Raw genomic sequence first — 18,638 nt, 5'->3', positions numbered from 1 at the left:
AGCTGTACCACAATATGCCACAAATAAAGACCATTTCACTTGAAGCTTACTGAGAATGAGTGGAATAAGGCAAAGGTACATATCTACCTCATCCAGTTGTAAAGCAGGGTCTGATATCTCCCGCAAGGGGTCTTTGAAGTAGTTAAAGATGCATTCCCGAACTTTGTTCGTGTCATTTGCCCAGCATTCCTAAGGAAATAACAGTCACACCAATTAAGTGAATCTGACGAGCTATCAGTACACAAAATTAAATAAAAGCAACACGTGCATAGAATTTAGATGAATTTAACTTCTTCCCATTCACTTCAATTGCCGAGATTGTCGTACACCAACGGCCCGTTGATCGTGGGCACAAATCCTGTTACTGCTGTGAGCGGCCAAAAGCGGGATTTGCACCAGCGAGATCTCAGTTTAAGATATTCCCGCCCTCTGCCGGTGAGGTAATCAGGATCACGCCTTTTTATTTCCATAAATTTTAATAAATTAACATAATTACCGGCCGTGATGCCATAATGTCCACCCATGCCCTATCCTCCCACCCACCTGGCGTGAAGCCACTCTGGCACGAATCACTGCTGCCTTTCAAAAATGAAAATCAGTCATGATGGCCACGCTGGAGGCGCACAGTAAGGTATGACCCCCGGGCCCCTGAGGCCCGATTCGGGGCGTTCCCCTGATGTGGGGTCGGGAAAAGGATACCTGTGAAACGAGGGAGGGGGGGCAATCCTAGGTGGTGAGGAGTGAGGGGGGGGGGGGATTGTCCCAATATTGGGGATACTGCCTGTGAATGGGGATGAGGTCGGTGCCACTGACAGGGATGGGAGGGCTGCATTGAGGCAGTGGGGGGGAGGAGGCAGTGTTTGTGATGGAGTTGTGGTGGGTAGGTTGGAGTTACCCAATGTTTGCATTGTGGTGGGTAGGGTTCCCCGATCTCAGCATTGTGTGTGTGTGTGTGTGTGTTGGGGGGGTGGGGTGGGGGGGGGGGGGGGGGAAGGTGAGGCTTACGTGTAACTTTGAGATTGGAGCATTCTTTAAGAATGGCCCCCTGATCCCAGAATTCCGGCTTTGCTGGCGTGTGCAGGCCTCACCACTGCTGCTGGTTGTGTGATTGTCAGCAGCCCTCTGAAACTGCTCAGTCTGTTTAACCAGGTGACAAAAGGCATCTGTGAAGCTGGCGAGTTTCACACAGCTTCTCTCACCTGATCCAGCACCCTGTGCAATTTGGTGAAAATTCCACCCCATGCTTTTTCTTGTTCAGCTTCCACAGTACATGATGCTAACATTCCTTCACATTCATTTTAACTGTGTTCATTTCAGTGAGCGTCCCCTTTGCTGCCAATAAGTAGAAATCCGAAAGTCCAAACTACTTTGCATTCAATCCCAATCACTAAACTTTCAATCGTTCAAATCCTTTGCTCGTGACTTCCATAATAGATTTTTATTGTGTACAATTATCAAAGCGTGACCAGCAACTTGCACCTCTTTCCTACAAAATCCGTTGGCTAACGTAGCTGTGGTTCGGCAATTTTTAAAATTGTCATCCTCATGTCCAAATGGCTCATGGCCTTATTGTCCCTCCTCTCACCCCAGCTCGCAACTCTGTTATCTCCAGCCTTCAGAGAACTCTGCTTTGTTCCAGCTCTGTACATGTGTGCATCCCCCACACTTCCTTCACTCAACATTGGTGTCCATGCCTTCAACCATCCCAGATCCTTAACCCTGGAATCCATTTCCTTCACCTCTTTGGCCTGAATTCTCGTGCTGCTGGACAGGCTTTCCATTTTTGCTAAAATTGTAGCGAAGCCCAAATCCAGAGGTCCCCCGCCCCTGAATCCGAACTCTGCCAGTTTTGGTGGGTGGGTGCAGGGAAATGGGGGCAGGTTCTAATGTGCACAATGTGGTAGTCTGTGTAGAGGTATTACGGTACCTGGTAATGCTAGAACACCATTGGTAGATATTGTATGTTTCCTATTGGTCAAGCTGTATGGTAGCTCCGCCCTGCAAGGCGGGGTATAAGAGCCCGGCTGCCCCAGCAGCCTTCTTTCTGTACCTGAGCTGCTGGGGGAAACATCTAGTTTATTAAAGCCTTCAGTTGGACTACAACCTCGCTTTAGTGGTCATTGATCGTGCATCAATTTAATAAGCTAGATTTAAAAGGATGGAGCTCCTAATCAAGCCGGAGTGTCTGCAACTCAGCCCCCACGCGGCGAACTCAGCGACAATCTTCAAGCACTGGCTGCCGTGTTTTAACGGATATCTCGGAATGGCCGAAAACACACCCACGGGAGAACAGAAAATGCAAGTCCTGCATTCGAGGGTATGCCCAGAAATTTACACCCTCATCGAGGACGCGGACGACTTCGATGCAGCAATAGAGCTGCTAAAAAGACATTATATTCGCCCGGTAAACCAGGTCTATGCCCGCCATCTGCTAGCAAAGAGGTGACAAATCCATGGGGAATCGCTGGAAGAATTCTACCGTGCGCTTCTGGTGTTGGGGAGAAACTGCAGCTGCCCGCAAGTTTCGGCGAGCGACCACACACAACATTTGGTCCGGGATGTTTTCGTTGCAGGTGTGCTATCCTCCCAACTCCGCCAGCGATTGCTGGAGAAAGACACCCTAGGCCTCAAGGAGGCAGGGGCCCTTGCAGGCTCCCTGGATGTGGCCTCCCGAAACGCCCGTGGTTACGTCCCCGACTGTGTGGCAGCCCCCTGGGCAGCGTGGAACCCCCCGCGGCCGACCCCGAGACATCTCCCATCCCCCCACAAGCTTGTGCTGCAAGGCGGCCTGGCAACCCCGGGGGGCCCCGCTGCTACTTTTGCGGGCAGGCCAAGCACCCCCGGCAGCACTGTCCGGCCCGCACATCCACCTGCAAGGGATGCAGTAAAAAGGGCCACTTCGTGGTGGTATGCCAGGCCCGGGCGGTCACTGCGGTCTCCGGTGGTGAATGCGGACCACCACCACAATCCTCTCCACGGTCCCCGTGCGGCCAGCGGGCGCCGCCATCTTCCTCCTCCAGGGCCACGTGCAGCCCCTGGGCGGCGCCAACTTGTCCTGTGGATGCCACGTGCGATGGATGGGCGCCGCCATTTTGTGCACCCCCAGCCATGTGCGATCAATGGGTGCTGCCATCTTGGATGGACTCCCAGGACCCCAGCTCGGCTGAACACACACCGCCTGAAGAGAACATTCAACTGCTGCCGCGATTAGCCTCGATGACCCTGGACCAGTCCCGGCCTCGAACACTCTCAACTGCTACAACAACAGTACTAATCAACGGGCACGAGACGTCCTGCTTAATCGACTCTGGGAGCACGGGGAGCTTCATAAAACCCGACATGGTAAGGCGCTGTTCTCTCCCCGTCCACCCCGTTAATCAAAAAATCTCCCTGGCCTCCGGTTCTCACTCAGTAGAGATAAAGGGGTTTTGTGTAGCAAACCTCACGGTCCAGGGAAGGGAGATTAAAAATTACTGGCTTGACATCCTTCCCCACCTCTGCCAGGCCACACTCCTAGGGTTAGTCTTCCAGTGTAATCTCCAAAGTCTAATTTACAAATTCGGCGGCCCTATACCCCCTCTCACTGTCTGCACCCTCGCAACCCTCAAGGTCGATCCGCCTTCCCTGTTTGCGAACCTCACCCCGGATTGCAAACCCGTCGCCACCAGGAGCAGACGGTGCAGTGCCCAGGGTCGGATCTTTATTAGGTCAGAGGTCCAAAGGCTACTGAGGGAAGGAGTCATTGAAGCTAGCAACAGTCCCTGGAGAGCTCAAGTAGTGGTGGTAAAGACCGGGAAGAAGCATAGGATGGTCATCGACTACAGTCAGACCATCAACAGGTTTACGCAGCTGGACGCATACCCTCTCCCCCACATATCCGACCTGGTAAACAGGATCGCGCATTACAAGGTCTTCTCCACGGTGGATCGTAAGTCCGCCTACCACCAGCTCCCCATCCGCATTAGTGACCGCAAGTACACTGCCTTTGAGGCAGATGGGCGGCTCTACCACTTCTTAAGGATTCCCTTCGGTGTCACTAACGGGGTCTCGGTCTTCCAGCGCAAGATGGACCGAATGGTAGACCGGTATGGTTTACGGGCAACATTCCCGTATCTCGATAATGTCACATCTGCAGCCACGACCAGCAGGAACACGACACCAACCTCCGAAAATTCCTCCAGACCGCAAAGATCCTGAACCTTACGTATAACAAGGATAAATGCGTGTTTAGCACTGACCGCCTAACCATCCTCGGCTACATAGTTCGAAATGGAGTTATAGGCCCCGACCCTGAACGCATGCACCCCCTTATGGAGTTCCCCCTCCCTCACTGCTCCAAGGTCCTGAAGCGCTGCCTCGGATTTTTCTCTTACTATGCCCAGTGGGTCCCCAATTATGCGGACAAGGCCCTTCCCCTGATCCAATCCACAGTTTTTCCCCTGTCGATAGAGGCCCGCCAGGCCTTCAGCTGCATCAAAGCAGACATTGCAAAGGCCACGATGCACGCCATCGTCGAGTTCCTCCCCTTCCAGGTCGAGAGCGATGCGTCTGTCGTAGCTCTGGCGGCAACCCTCAACGAAGCGGGCAGACCCGTGGCCTTCTTCTCACGTACCCTCCACACTTCCGAAATCTGCCATTCCTCAGTCGAAAAGGAGGCCCAGGCCATAGTAGAAGCTGTGCGACATTGCAGCATTACCTGGCCGGCAGGAGATTCACTCTCCTCACTGACCAACGGTCGGTCGCCTTCATGTTCGATAATGCACAGCGGGGCAAGATAAAAACGATAAGGCCTTGCGGTGGAGGATTGAACTCTCCACCTATAACTACGAGATCTTGTATCGTCCCGGGAAGCTAACCGAGCCTCCTGATGCCCTGTCCCGCGACACATGTGCCAACGCACAAGTGGACTGCCTCCGAGCCCTCCACGAGGACCTCTGCCACCCGGGGGTCACTCGCTTCTTCCACTTTATCAAGACCCGCAACCTGCCCTACTCCATCGAGGAGGTCAGGACAGCCACCAGGAATTGCCAAATCTGCGCGGAGTGCAAACCGCACTTCTACAGGCCAGAGAAAGCGCACCTGATAAAGGCTTCCCATCCCTTTGAACGCCTTAGTATGGACTTCAAAGGCTCCCTCCCCTCCACCGACCGCAACACGTATTTCCTGAACGTGATTGACGAGTACTCCCGGTTCCCATTCGCAATCCCCTGCCCCGACATGACCGCAGCCACCGTCATCAAGGCCCTCCATAGCATCTTTACGCTGTTCGGGTTCCCCGCTTACATACATAGTGATAGGGGGTCCTCCTTTATGAGCGACGAACTGCGTCAATTCCTGCTCAGCAAGGGCATTGCCTCGAGCAGGACGACCAGTTGCAACCCACGGGTTAACGGACAGGTAGAGAGAGAGAACGGAACGGTCTGGAAGACTGTCCTACTGGCCCTACGGTCCAGGAATCTCCCAGTCTCCCGCTGGCAGGAAGTCCTCTCGGATGCCCTCCACTCCATCCAGTCACTGCTTTGTACAACGACCAACCAAACACCTCACGAACGTCTCCTTGTCTTCCCCAGGATGTCCTCCTCTGGGACCTCGCTCCCGACCTGGCTGGCAGCTCCCGGACCAATCCTGCTCTGAAAACACGTGCGGGCGTACAAGTCGGACCCGTTGGTCGAGAGGGTCCATCTTCTCCACGCTAACCCCCAGTACGCCGACATGTCATACCCCGACGGCCAGCAAGATACGGTCTCCCTACGAGACCTGGCGCCCGCGGATCCCCACGCACACCCCAGCCACCAGTCCCACCCTCCCTCCCATCAGTGCACCTTACGGCCGCCCCCTTCCCAGGAGGATCAGTTCTTCTGCCGGCCCCCTCTAGGCCCCCCCCCGCCCACCGACGCACCGCACACAGACACTCCCTTCCCAGGTCAACCGGCTTCCCCACCAGCACCATCTAGGGGTGTTGAAGCTGCCACAGTGATTGAGGCCACGCTCCCGGAGTCACAGACGCCCGAGCCGCCACCGGCGTCACCAACAGAGCTTCAATGATCACAGAGGACGACCAGGACCCCCGATCGACTGATTGCTTCATTTTAAAGTGTACATAGTTAATTGTGAATTTGTAAATAGTTACGACCATAAGACAAAACGCTGTACGGAGGTATTATGGTACCTCCATAACTATAATTTCTGCCACGTTACCATGTTGTAATATCAAGCCACCACCCCCGCATGACTCCTTTTTAACAGGGGGTGAATGTGGTAGTCTGTGTAGAGGTATTATGGTCCCTGGTAATGATGGAGTACCATTGGTAGATATTGTATGTTTCCCATTGGTCAAGCTGTATGGTAGCTCCGCCCTGCAAGGCGGGGTATAAGAGCCCATGCCGCCCCAGCAGCCTTCGTTCTGTACCTGAGCTGCTGGGGGAAGCATCTAGCTTATTAAAGCCTTCAGTTGGACTACAACCTTGCTTTAGTGGTCATTGATCGTGCATCACACACCAGTAGTTCAGAGAGGCGACTGCACATGTTCAAGTGCTGCTGCCTCAGTCAGACCTAATTATGACCAATGCGATGCCCAAAACACGACTTGTGCACTGCATACGTTTTTGTAGAAAGCTGCTGCTGTTCTTTGGAGAGGTATGGTACCCTTTTATATATGATCGCAGGTCACCATTGGGAGAGATCAGGTATGAGGGTCATGGGGTTAGAGAGGTATAGATTGGCATAGAGGGCATGAGGAGCCTTGAGGGGTGGATGGAGGGGCATGAAGCATGGGTTGGCATGGTGTGGGTCAAGTGTGTGAGGGGCGAGGGATGTTTTTTGTTTTATTCATATTTTGAGCACTGAGACAAGCTTTGCACCCACATGTGAAGACCACCTCCACATCTGGCAGCCTCACTGTACTCTTTCCAAGGTGGCCCGCTTTAACTCCCATTAATCCAGCAATTCTCCCCCCACCAAGTGAAAATCAAAACTTCTGGGGCACATTTTCCTGGTTGGGCTTTGTGGAGCTGGGAGTTGTCCCAACAGTGTCCTCCTGAAACAAATGCAAAAAATTCAGGCCTTTGACTCCCCACCTATTTGAAAGCACTGCTACCTTTCTAAATAAAGTTTTAATTATCAGTCCCCACGTCTCCTTCTTTGGCTTGGAATCAAGCTTTAGTGTGACTACATTCCTGTGAAGTGGTTTGGCAGGTTTTGTTACATGAAAGATGTTACATAAATTCAGGTTATTGCTGATTTGAAGAAGTTACTTTTTAAAATTCACTTTTTACGGGATGAGGGCTTTGCAGTCTAGGTCAGCATTTGTTGCCCATCCCTAATTGCCCTTGAGAAGGTGATGGTGAGCTGCCTTTTGGAACCGCTGCAGTCCATGTGGTGTAGGTACACCCATTGTGCTATGAGGGAGTTCCAGGATTTTGACCCAGTGACAGTGAAGGAACAGTGAAGCAATATATTTCCAAGTCAAGATGCCGAGTGACTTGGAGGGGACTTCCAGGTGGTGGTGTTTCCCATGTGTCTGCTGCCCTTGTCCTTCTAGATGGTAGTGGGCATGGGTTTAGAAGGGACTGCCTAAGGAGCCTTGCTGAGATCCCGCAGTGCATCTTGTAGATGGTACACACTGAAGCTACTGTGCGTCGCTGATGGAATGAATGCTTGTGGAAGGGGTGCCAATCAAGCGAGCTGCTTCAACCTGGATGGTGTTAAGCTTCTTGAGTGCTGTTGGAGCTGCACTCATCTAGGCAAGTGGGGAGTATTCCATCACACTCCTGACTTGTGCCTTCAGAATGGTGGACAGGCTTTGGGGAGTCAGGAGGTGAGTTACTCACCGCAGGATTCCTAGCCTCTCATCTGCTCTTGTAGCCACAGTATTTATATGGCTGGGTCCAGTTCAATTTCTGATCAATAGTAACCCCCAGGATGCTGATAGTGGGGGATTCAGTGATGGTAATGCCATTGAATGTTAAGGGCAATGGTTTGATTCTCTCATATTGGAGATGGTCATTGCCTGGCACTTGTGTGGCGCAAACTTTACTTGCCACTTGTCAGCCCAAGCCTGGATATTGTCCAGATCTTGCTGCATTTACACATGGACTACCTCAGTGTCTAAGGAGTCGTGGATGGTGCTGAATATTGTGCAATCAGCAGCCAACATCCCTACATCTGACCTTATGTTGGAAGAAATTGCTGATTTGTTATCTCTGTTAAAGATTCAAAAGGATTGAAAGTAATGACCCGTTCAGGACCTCAGAGCATCACAAAGCACTTTACACCCAATGAAGTACTTTTGAAATGTAGTCACTGTTGTAATGCAGGAAAGAGTCACCTTGGCTTTGGATTCAGTCTGCCTACCTTCTGATCGTATTGCAGAAACTTCTGGAAGTCATACAGCGAAACTTGACACAGCTCAGGTCTCTCCACATTCCTGCACGCAACAAAATAAATATTTAAACAACCGTCAAATGTAAGCAGGATTTTTCATTAGAGGCGTGATTATTTGATGTGCTCAGGATCTGTGAGTAAATCGATACATGGTTTTGGTGGAAGTGCAGTGAGTGTTGCTTGGGGTTAGTGCACCATCCATTAACCAGCTGTTAGACCTGGGACTGAGTAATGCATTTCTTCATCGGCGTTACGATTTGTTGATTCATTTACTTTATTTTAAATGGATTTACGGGGTTGGGCACACAATCTGAACTGACATTTTTCATACAGCTAAACAATATTTGTACCTCAAAATAATCAGAGTATTAGCGAATGGTGCAGCACGGAAGCATCGCTATCGTTCTTAATTGTGTCTTTGTCACCATTAGCCTGGACTGTTCCCATCGCTCTTGGCTGGCCTCTACCTTCTATAAATTGGAGGTCATCCAAAATACTGTTGTCTATGCCCTAACTTACACCAAGTCCTGATGACCCACCATTTCTGTTCTCTCCCATGTCCATTTGTTTCTACCTGCCCCTCGCCTTCCTGCCCACCTCCCATTTTACTGTGGGCGGTGTACACCAGGAGTTAACCTCAGGAAGCAAGGCATACACCAAGTGGGTAGCCCAGCAACATTTACTGGGCAAACTGTGTCAGGCAAGAGGGGGAGGGAGACCTCTTTTGAGGTTCACAGTGCCCATTGGAGGAGGAGGTCCCCCAAGATCATAAGTCATATCCTCGCTTTAATCCCCCCATCCTGGTCTCACAAACCCAGAACTCCCCCCCCCCACCCTGGCTCACAACCACCCTCAACCTCCTCACTCAGGTCCGATACCCTACCCAAATATTTTTGGTGGGCCGGTGGGCTCTCAAACGATTTTCTGTTGGGGGTGGGGGTTGGCGGGGGAGGGGGGGGGGGGGGGGGGGGGGGGAGAGAATACGACAGCTGGTAAAACGTTGGTCCTTGCTTTCAAATCCCTCCATGGCCTCACAACTCCCTGTCTCTGCAATCTCCGCCAGTTCGACGACTGAGACTCCGGCGTCCTCCAATTCTGGCATCTTGCACGTCATCAATTTGAAGGGCCCCGCTTATGGTGGTCATCCCTTCAGTTGCTATGTTCCAAAGCTCCGGACATCTCTCCCAAAACCATTTCACCTCTCTAGACCGCTTTTCTCCTTTAAGTGCCTCCTTAAAAAAATTGCTTACTTGACCAAGCTTTTGGTTATCTGCCCTAACATCTCCTTTCGCTGTTCGGTGTCAAGATCTTGTTTGATAATGCTCGGGTGACATACCTTGGCAGATATCACAGCATTGAAGGCAGTGTAGAAATACATGCAGTTGTTGGTCTTGCTCGGCTCTTTGGTAAGCCTTTCCAACAATCCCACTCTTTCCCCATGGCCTTGTAAATCCTTTTCTTTCAAGTATTTATTCTAAACTTTTTAGATGTTGCTATTAAATTTGCATCCACCACCCTTCCAGTCAGTACATTGCAGGTCACAACAACTCGCTGCACGAAAAATTGTTTCCTCGTGATGCCTTTTGCTTCTGCTTGCCGACCCTTGTCACTGCAAGGGTGGTACGATGGCACAGTGGTTAGCACTGCAGCTTCACAGTGCCAGGGACCCAGGTTCGATTCCGACCTTGGGTGACTGTCTGTGTGTGGTGTTTGCACATTCTACCCATGTGTGCGTGGGTTTCTTTCGGGTGCTCCGGTTTCCTCCCACAGTCCAAAGATGTGCAAGTTAGGTGGGTTGGCCATGATAAATTGCTCCTTCGTGTCCAAAATGTTAGTTGGGGTTACGGGTATAAGGAGGGGGTGTGGGCCTAGGGAGGGTGCTCTTTCTGTGCATACCCGATGGGGCAATGGCCTCCTTCTGCACTGTAATGATTCTATGATAAGGATTCTATGATTCATTGTTCATGTAAAACATTTTTGTCCCACTCTTTACTCTTCCACACCCTCTCCAAAACCTTGACATACTTCCCTAAATGTGACCCCAAAATTAAGATGTGGAGATGCCGGCGTTGGACTGGGGTGAGCACAGTACGAAGTCTTACAACACCAGGTTAAACTCCAACAGGTTTGTTTCGATGTCACTAGCTTTCGGAGCGCTGCTCCTTCCTCAGGTGAATGAAGAGGTATGTTCCAGGAACACATATATAGACAAATTCAAAGATGCCAAACAATGCTTGGAATGCGACCATTAGCAGGTGATTTAATCATCCACCACCCTTCCAGACAGTAAATTTAATCACCTGCTAATGGTCGCATTCCAAGCATTGTTTGGCATCTTTGAATTTGTCTATATATGTGTTCCTGGAACATACCTCTTCATTCACCTGAGGAAAGAGCAGCGCTCCGAAAGCTAGTGACATCGAAACAAACCTGTTGGACTTTAACCCAAAATTAAGCACATAGCTGAGGCCTAACCAGCATTTTCTAAAGGTTTAGCATAACATCTTTGCTTTTGTACTCCACGCCTCTGTTAATAAAAGCAACAATCTCATGTACTTTCTATGTTTCATTTTTAAACAGCCTTCACTAGTTATCCTTCCATTTTCAAAGGTTTGTGATGCGCACCTCCAGGCTGCCGTGATCTTTAACTTTACCAACAAGTCATTCCAAGAATGCAAAAGGGCTCTGGTTGGACAGTCTCGTTAACCCTAGGTAAGAAATAACTCGCACTTCTATAGAAGTAAAATACTGTGGATGCTGGGAATCTGAAATAAGAAACAGAAAATGCTGGAAAATCTCAGCAGGTCCTGATATAGAGAAACAAAGTGAACGGACGGAATTCTCCCACTTTGAGACTAAGGGCGGTGTTGGGCGGCTGTGGTGACGCCTTTCTGGCTGGCCAGAATTTTGGGATTCCGCGCCAGATTCTGTGCTTGGAACCTCGTCAATTACGCACAGGCGAGATCCCCTCCAACTTTCCTGGCGGGCCTACAGCTACATCATCCGCCTGCTGTCAGCTGGTGGGTTTGAAGGTCCTGATGCCATATTCAAATACCAGCCCAGTTTACTCATATCACTCTCTCCAGTCCACCCCTCTTCACCAGACCGAGCAGGATGTCAGTAACCCAGAGGGGATAGGATAGCAGCTTCAAGAGGCAGCCTGTTCCTCGGTTCAATCACCCTCCCCCAGGCCCATCACCTGTGAGGTGCTCATGCCCCACTTGTATCTCTACCCACCACATCTGGAGTCTTTGCACATCCCCTTCCAGTAAATTATGTGATATCTCTTTGACCCCCCTTGTTTGTGAGATTTTCATGCAGCCTTGTCGGGGCCCAGCTTGCCTCTCCTCAGTCTTCCCCTTTCTCCAGCACAGTAGTGTACAGTGCATCAGATGCAGGGCAGCACTATAGCAGAAAGTTGCAGCATGCACCTCACAGTCTCTTGTGAACTGAGGACCACCTTATGCATGCCACAGTTTAGCAATCGGATTTTCGACCAATGTAATTTCATGCTGGAGTGATGCAAGACTAAAAGGCTTGACGGGGCGTTGGAGGGCAGCTGTTTTAATGAGCATTCACAAGATGCAAATTCCCAGCCAATGGGAAGACCGATCACTGTTAACCTGATATTGGGAGAATTGCCAGGTGATTGTATGCCAGCAGTTTCCGCTCCCATTGGATTTTCTGCTCCTGCCTGCCACCAAACCTATCCCAGGCAGGATGGGAGTCCCGCCCTATGTTTCAACTCCACTACAACTCTTCTTCCCCTTCTGAAGACTCATGTTGGACTCGAAACATTTCTCTCTCCACAGATGCTGCCAGACCTGCAGAGTTTCCAGGATTTCCTGGTTTTATTTCGTATTTATACAGCTCCTTTCGTGATCTGAGATATTGCAAAGAGCTTTACAGCCTTTGAAGTATAATCAATTTAATGTTGAAAACGTAGGAATAGCAATGAGATAATGGCCAGATAATCTATTTTCGTGATATTGAGGGATAAATATTGTCTGAGACACCAGGTAGAACCTATCTGCTCTTCTATCAAATAGTGTTGTGGGATCTGTAAATCAATCTGAAGATCAGATGGATCCTCTGTTTTTTATTATTTTATGCATTCACTGCAAGGCCAGCAATTATTGCCGAACCCCAGTTGGTTTTGAGAAAAAGAGGAGTTAACATCGCATTGGAAAGGTAATTTCTAGGAGTGCAGCATACTTTCACTCTGGAGTGTTAGCCCAAACGTTGTGCGCTGGAATGGGACTTGAACCCACAAATGTCTGATTCAGAGGTGAACAGGCTACAGCTGAGGCAAAGCCAGCATGCTAATTTTTTGGTTTTCGTGGCTCTTCAAATGAGCGAATTAGAGAGCTCTCTTGGAATTCACTTTCATTTTGTTCCTCCAGTAACATTAACTTCACTTCCATAGGGTTCCCTTACATAGGGCATGAAAATTGCTGCAGAAATTTAAATATTGTTGAGAGACGGGGGGTGGGATTCCCCGAGCCTCTGGCGCGGGGGCGGAGACTGGGCGTCAAGACGCGCCGATCGGGGGCCAGTGAAAGAGGCCCCCATGGCGATTCTCTGCCGGCTACTGGCCGAGTTCCCGCCGGCGTGGTTCACTCATGGTTCCAGTTCCACCCGGCGGGCACTCAGAGGGGGGGGTGATCTGTCACCGGGGGGGGGGGGCCTCCAGGATGGCCAGGCTCGAGATTGGGGGCCACCGATCGGCAGGCGCGCACGATCTCGGAGGGGCCTATATTCTTGGGGCAGGTCCGCTGTGTGGGTCCGCCATGTTGCGCTGGGCCGCCGCCGTGCGCTGCGCGGACCCCCGGCCAGAAGTGCAAGGCCCCGTATCGGCAGCGAGAGCTGCATGGGCTACTCCGGGGCCCTGCAAGCCCCCTGCAAAACAGAGAATCAATCTGGACTTTCTCCCGGTAAGTCCAGAGTAATTTGCGCCCGTTTTCTCGCAGGCGTGGGGACATAGCCCCATTATCAGAGAATTCCGCCCATGTTGTCAAATCATTTAATCTCGCATTAATCAGGACACATGCAAGAATGACTAATTTCAAAAGATCACAACAATTTATGCTGCAGGAGAAAAGGGTGCTGATTGGTTGGCAAGTTGACTTGGACTGGCCAAGGTGTTGTGATGGAGAAAGCAGTGGAGAATTATTGGTCCTGGGTAATTCAAAAAAAGTGCAAGGTTTGAATATATTCCGTGTTTGCAGAGAACAGGGGCGGGATTCTCCGACCCCCCGCCGGGTCGGAGAATCGCCGGGGGCTGGCGTGAATCCCGCCCCCGCCGGTTGCCGAATTCACCGGCACCGGATATTCGGCAGGGGTGGGAATCGCGCCGCGCCGGTTGGCGGCCCCCCCCCCCCCCGGCGATTCTCCGGCCGCGATGGGCCGAAGTCCCGCTGCTGGAATGCCTGTCCCGCCGGTGAGAATCAAACCACCTCTCTTACCGGCGGGACAAGGCGGCGCGGGCGGGCTCCGGGGTCCTGCGGGCGGCGCGGGGCGATCTGGCCCCGGCGGGTGCCCCCACGGTGGCCTGGCCCGCGATCGGGGCCCACCGATCCGCGGGCGGGCCTGTGCCATGGGGGCACTCTTTTCCTTCCGCCTTCGCCATGGTCTCCACTATGGCGGAGGCGGAAGAGACCCCCTCTACTGCGCATGCGCGGGGATGCCGTGAGCGGCCGCTGACGCTCCCGCGCATGCGCCGCCCGGCAAAGTCATTTCCGCGCCAGCTGGCAGGGCACTAAAGGCCTTTCCCGCCAGCTGGCGGGGCGGAAATAAGTCCGGCGCGGGCCTAGGCCCTCAAGGTGAGGGCTCGGCCCCTCAAGATGCGGAGAATTCCGCACCTTTGGGGCGGTGCGATGCCGGACTGATTCGCGCCGTTTTTGGCGCCGGTCGGCGGACATCGCACCGAGTGCGGAGAATCCCGCCCCAGGTACCTACATATGAATATATATCGCTTCGAGCAAGCAGAAATGAACATAACTCATAATCTTAAATTGGTTGTTAGTGTAGTTATTCCCACATTTAGGATTGCTCAACATGTGCTGCCCAATCACAGAATTACATCTATAAGTTGACATTTTGTTTTGTAATTTGCTTTTGCGGATGTTGAATATGGTCTGTGCTCTGCCTAATACCAAACAACTGAACAAACATGTTGTTTGATTCGATCAGCCAATCATTAGAATGTATGGCCTGTATACCTGGCATCACACTAACACTGAATTCACACTCAATTGTGTGGTAGGCAGAACATTTTTTAGACTGACAGCAGTATCCTGTTAGTGGAAGATACTACTTACATAGCCACTGCATAATAGCATCATGAAGCGGCTTGCTTAACCTGTTTCAGCCAGGATTCATTTCCCATCGCCTTCTCATGTGGTGGCGCATTGGGAAACCCCAGAAAGGCTCTGTGTGGTAGTCTGTGTAGGGGTATTACGGTACCTGGTAATGCTGGAGCATCATTGTAGATATTGTATGTTTCCTATTGGTCAAGCTGTATGGTAGCTCCGCCCTGCAAGGTGGGGTATAAGAGCTCGTGCCGCTCCAGCAGCCTTCTTTCTGTACCTGAGCTGCTGGTAAAACATCTAGCTTATTAAAGCCTTCAGTTGGACTACAACCTCGCTTTAGTGGTCATTGATCGTGCAACAATTTAATAAGCTAGATTTAAAAGGATGGAGCTCCTAATCAAGCCGGGGTGTCTGCAACTCAGCCCCCACGCGGCGAACTCAGCGACAATCTTCAAGCACTGGCTGGCGTGTTTTAAAGGATATCTCGGAACGGCCGAAAACACACCCACAGGAGAACAGAAACTGCAAGTCCTGCACTCGAGGGTGAGCCCGGAAATTTACACCATCATCGAGGACGCTGAAGACTTCGATGCAGCAAGAGAGCTGCTAAAAGGACATTATATTCGCCCAGTAAACCAGGTCTACGCCCGACATCTGCTGGCAACGAGGCGACAAAGCCCTGGGGAATCGCTGGAAGAATTCTACCGTGCGCTCCTGGTGTTGGGGAGAAACTGCAGCTGCCCGCAAGTTTCGGCGAGCGACCACACAGAACTCTTGATCCGGGAAGCTTTTGTGGCAGGTATGCTGTCCTCCCAAATCCGCCAGCGATTGCTGGAAAAAGACACCCTAGGCCTCAAGGAGGCACGGGCCCTTGCAGGCTCCCTGGATGTGGCCTCCCGAAACACCGGCGCTTACGTTCCCGACCGTACGGCAGCCCCCTGTGCAGCGTGGAACCCCTCCGCAGCCGACCCCGAGACATCTCCCATCCCCCCACAAGCTTGTGCTGCAAGGCGGCCTGGCAACCCCGGGGGGGGCTCCGCTGCTACTTTTGCGGGCAGGCCAAGCACCCCCGGCAGCACTGTCCGGCCCGCGCATCCACCTGCAAGGGATGCGGTAAAAAGGGCCACTTCGTGGTGGTATGCCAGGCCCGTGCTGTCGCCGCGGTCTCCGGCGGCGAATGCAGACCGCCACCACAACCCTCTCCAGGGGCCCCGTGCGGCCAGCGGGCACCGACATCTTCCTCCTCCAGGGCCATGTGCGGCCCCCGGGCGCCGCCATCTTGCCCCGCGGACGCCACGTCCGATGGATGGGCGCCGCCATTTTGTGCACCCCCAGCCATGTGCGACCAATGGGAGCCGCCATCTTGGATGGCCTCCCAGGACCCCAGCTCGGCTGACCGCACACCACCTGAAGAGAACACTCAACTGCTGAGATTAGCCTCGGTAACCCTGGACCAGTCCCGGCCTCGAACACTCTCAACTGCTACAACACGAGACGTCCTGCTTAATCGACTCTGGGTAAGACTCACGGTAAGACGTTGTTCTCTCCTCGTCCACCCCGTTAATCAAAAAATCTCCCTGGCGTCCGGTTCCCACTCAGTAGAGATAAAGGCGTTTTGTGTAGCAAACCTCACGGTCCAGGGAAGGGAGTTTAAAAATTACTGGCTCGACGTCCTTCCCCACCTCTGCGCAGCCACACTCCTAGGGTTAGACTTCCAGTGCAATCTCCAAAGTCTAACTTTCAAATTTAGTGGCCCTATACCCCCTCTCACTGTCTGCAGCCTCGCGACCCTCAAGGTCGATCCGCCTTCCCTGTTTGCGAACCTCACCCCAGATTGTAAACCCGTCGCCACCAGGAGCAGATGGTACAGTGCTCAGGATCGGATCATTATGAGGTCAGAGGTCCAAAGGCTACTGAGGGAAGGAGTCATTGAAGCTAGCAACAGTCCCTGGAGAGCTCAAGTAGTGGTGGTAAAGACCGGGAAGAAGCATAGGATGGTCATCGACTACAGTCAGAGCATCAACAGGTTTACGCAGCTGGACACGTACCCTCTCCCCCGCATATCCGACCTGGTAAACAGGATCGCGCATTACAAGGTCTTCTCCACGGTGGATATTAAGTCCGCCTACCACCAGCTCCCCATCCGCACTAGTGACCGCAAGTACACTGCCTTTGAGGCAGATGGGTGGCTCTACCACTTCTTAACGGTTCCCTTCGGTGTCACTAACGGGGTCTCGGTCTTCCAGCGTGAGATGGACTGAATGGTTGACCGGTACGGTTTACGGGCAACGTTCCCGTATCTCGATAATGTCACATCTGCAGCCACGACCAGCAGGACCACGACACCAACCTCCGAAAATTCCTCCAGACCGCAAAGATCCTGAACCTTACGTATAACAAGGATAAATGCGTGTTTAGCACTGACCGCTTAGCGATCCTCGGCTCCGTAGTGCGAAATGGAGTTATGGGCATCGACCCAGAACGCATGCGCCCCCTTATGGAGTTCCCCCTCCCTCACTGCTCCAAGGCCCTGAAGCGCTGCCTAGGGTTTTTCTATTACTGTGCCCAGTGCGTCCCCAACTATGTGGACAAGGCCCGTCCCTTGATCCAATCCACAATTCTTCCCCTGTCGATAGAGGCCCGCCAGGACTTCAGCCGCATCAAAGCAGACATTGCAAAGGCCACGATGCACGCCATCGTTGAGTCCCTCCCCTTCCAGGTCGAGAGCGACGCATCTGACGTAGCTCTGGCCGCCACCCTCAACCAAGCGGGCAGACCCGTGGCCTTCTGCTCACGTACCCTCCATGCTTCCGAAATCCGCCACTCCTCAGTCAAAAAGGAGGCCCAGGCCATAGTAGAAGCTGTGCAACATTGGAGGCATTACCTGGCCGGCAGGAGATTCACTCTCCTCACTGACCAACGGTCGGTTGCTTTCATGTTCGATAATGCACAGCAGGGCAAGATAAAAAAACGATAAGATCTTGCGGTGGAGGATCAAACTCTCCACCTATAACTACGAGATCTTGTATCGTCCCGGGAAGCTAAACAAGCCTCCTGATGCCCTGTCCCGCGGCACATGTGCCAACGCACAAGTGGACCGCCTCCGAGCCCTCCACGAGGACCCGGGCGTCACTCGCTTATTCCACTTTATCAAGACCCGCAACCTGCCCTACTCCATCGAGGTCAGGAAAGCCACCAGGGACTGCCAAATCTGCACGGCGTGCAAACCGCACTTCTACAGGCCAGAGAAAGCGCACCTGATAAAGGCTTCTCGTCCCTTTGAACGCCTCAGTATGGACTTCAAAGGCCCCCTCCCCTCCACCGACCGCAACACGTACTTCCTGAACGTGATTGACGAGTACTCCCGTTTCCCATTCGCCATCCCCTGCCCCGACATGACCGCAACCACCGCATTCAAGGCCCTCCATAGCATCTTTACGCTGTTCGGGTTCCCCGCTTACATACATAGTGATAGGGGGTCCTCCTTTATGAGCGACGAACTGCGTCAATTCCTGCTCAGCAAGGGCATTGCCTCGAGCAGGACGACCAGTTACAACCCCCGGGGTAACGGACAGGTAGAGAGGGACAACGGAACGGCCTGGAAGACCGTCCTACTGGCCCTACGGTCCAGGAATCTCCCAGTCTCCCGCTGGCAGGAAGTCCTCCCGGGTGCCCTCCACTCCATCCGGTCACTGCTTTGTACCACGACCAACCAAACACCTCATGAACGTCTCCTTGTCTTCCCCAGGAAGTCCTCCTCTGGGACCTCGCTCCCGACCTGGCTGGCAGCTGCTCCCGACCTGGCTGGCAGCTCCCGGACCCATCCTGCTCTGAAAACACGCGCGGGCGCACAAGTCGGACCCGTTGGACGAGAGGATCCATCTTCGCCACGCTAACCCCCAGTACGCCTACGTGGCGTACCCTGACGGCCGGCAAGATACGGTC

The 18,638-nt window shown here is 52.6% G+C and overlaps 1 protein-coding gene and 1 long non-coding RNA gene across 5 annotated transcripts in view; one reads left to right on the top strand and one right to left on the bottom strand.

Annotated features, from left to right (window-relative positions):
• LOC140385753 (1-phosphatidylinositol 4,5-bisphosphate phosphodiesterase gamma-1-like) overlaps window positions 1-18,638 on the bottom strand; it is a 439,770-nt gene that overhangs the window by 212,425 nt on the left and 208,707 nt on the right. For all 4 annotated transcript variants that reach the window (XM_072468226.1, XM_072468225.1, XM_072468227.1 and 1 more), the window contains exons 8-9: window positions 8,353-8,425; window positions 88-189 (exon numbers count right to left, since the gene is read on the bottom strand). In XM_072468226.1, coding sequence (XP_072324327.1) covers window positions 88-189; window positions 8,353-8,425 — 175 coding nt within the window. The remainder of the gene's footprint in view (window positions 1-87; window positions 190-8,352; window positions 8,426-18,638) is intronic.
• The window catches only part of LOC140385754 (uncharacterized), a 31,144-nt gene continuing 23,537 nt past the window's right edge, over window positions 11,032-18,638 (top strand). The window contains exon 1 of the long non-coding RNA XR_011933440.1: window positions 11,032-11,094. This is a non-coding gene — a long non-coding RNA (uncharacterized lncRNA). The remainder of the gene's footprint in view (window positions 11,095-18,638) is intronic.

The sequence above is a fragment of the Scyliorhinus torazame genome, chromosome 11 (genome assembly GCF_047496885.1).
Source record: "Scyliorhinus torazame isolate Kashiwa2021f chromosome 11, sScyTor2.1, whole genome shotgun sequence".
NCBI classification, from domain to species: Eukaryota; Metazoa; Chordata; class Chondrichthyes; order Carcharhiniformes; family Scyliorhinidae; genus Scyliorhinus; species Scyliorhinus torazame.
The sequence above is the reverse complement of the archived record's forward strand: the minus strand, read 5'-3'. Positions and strand labels throughout refer to the sequence as shown.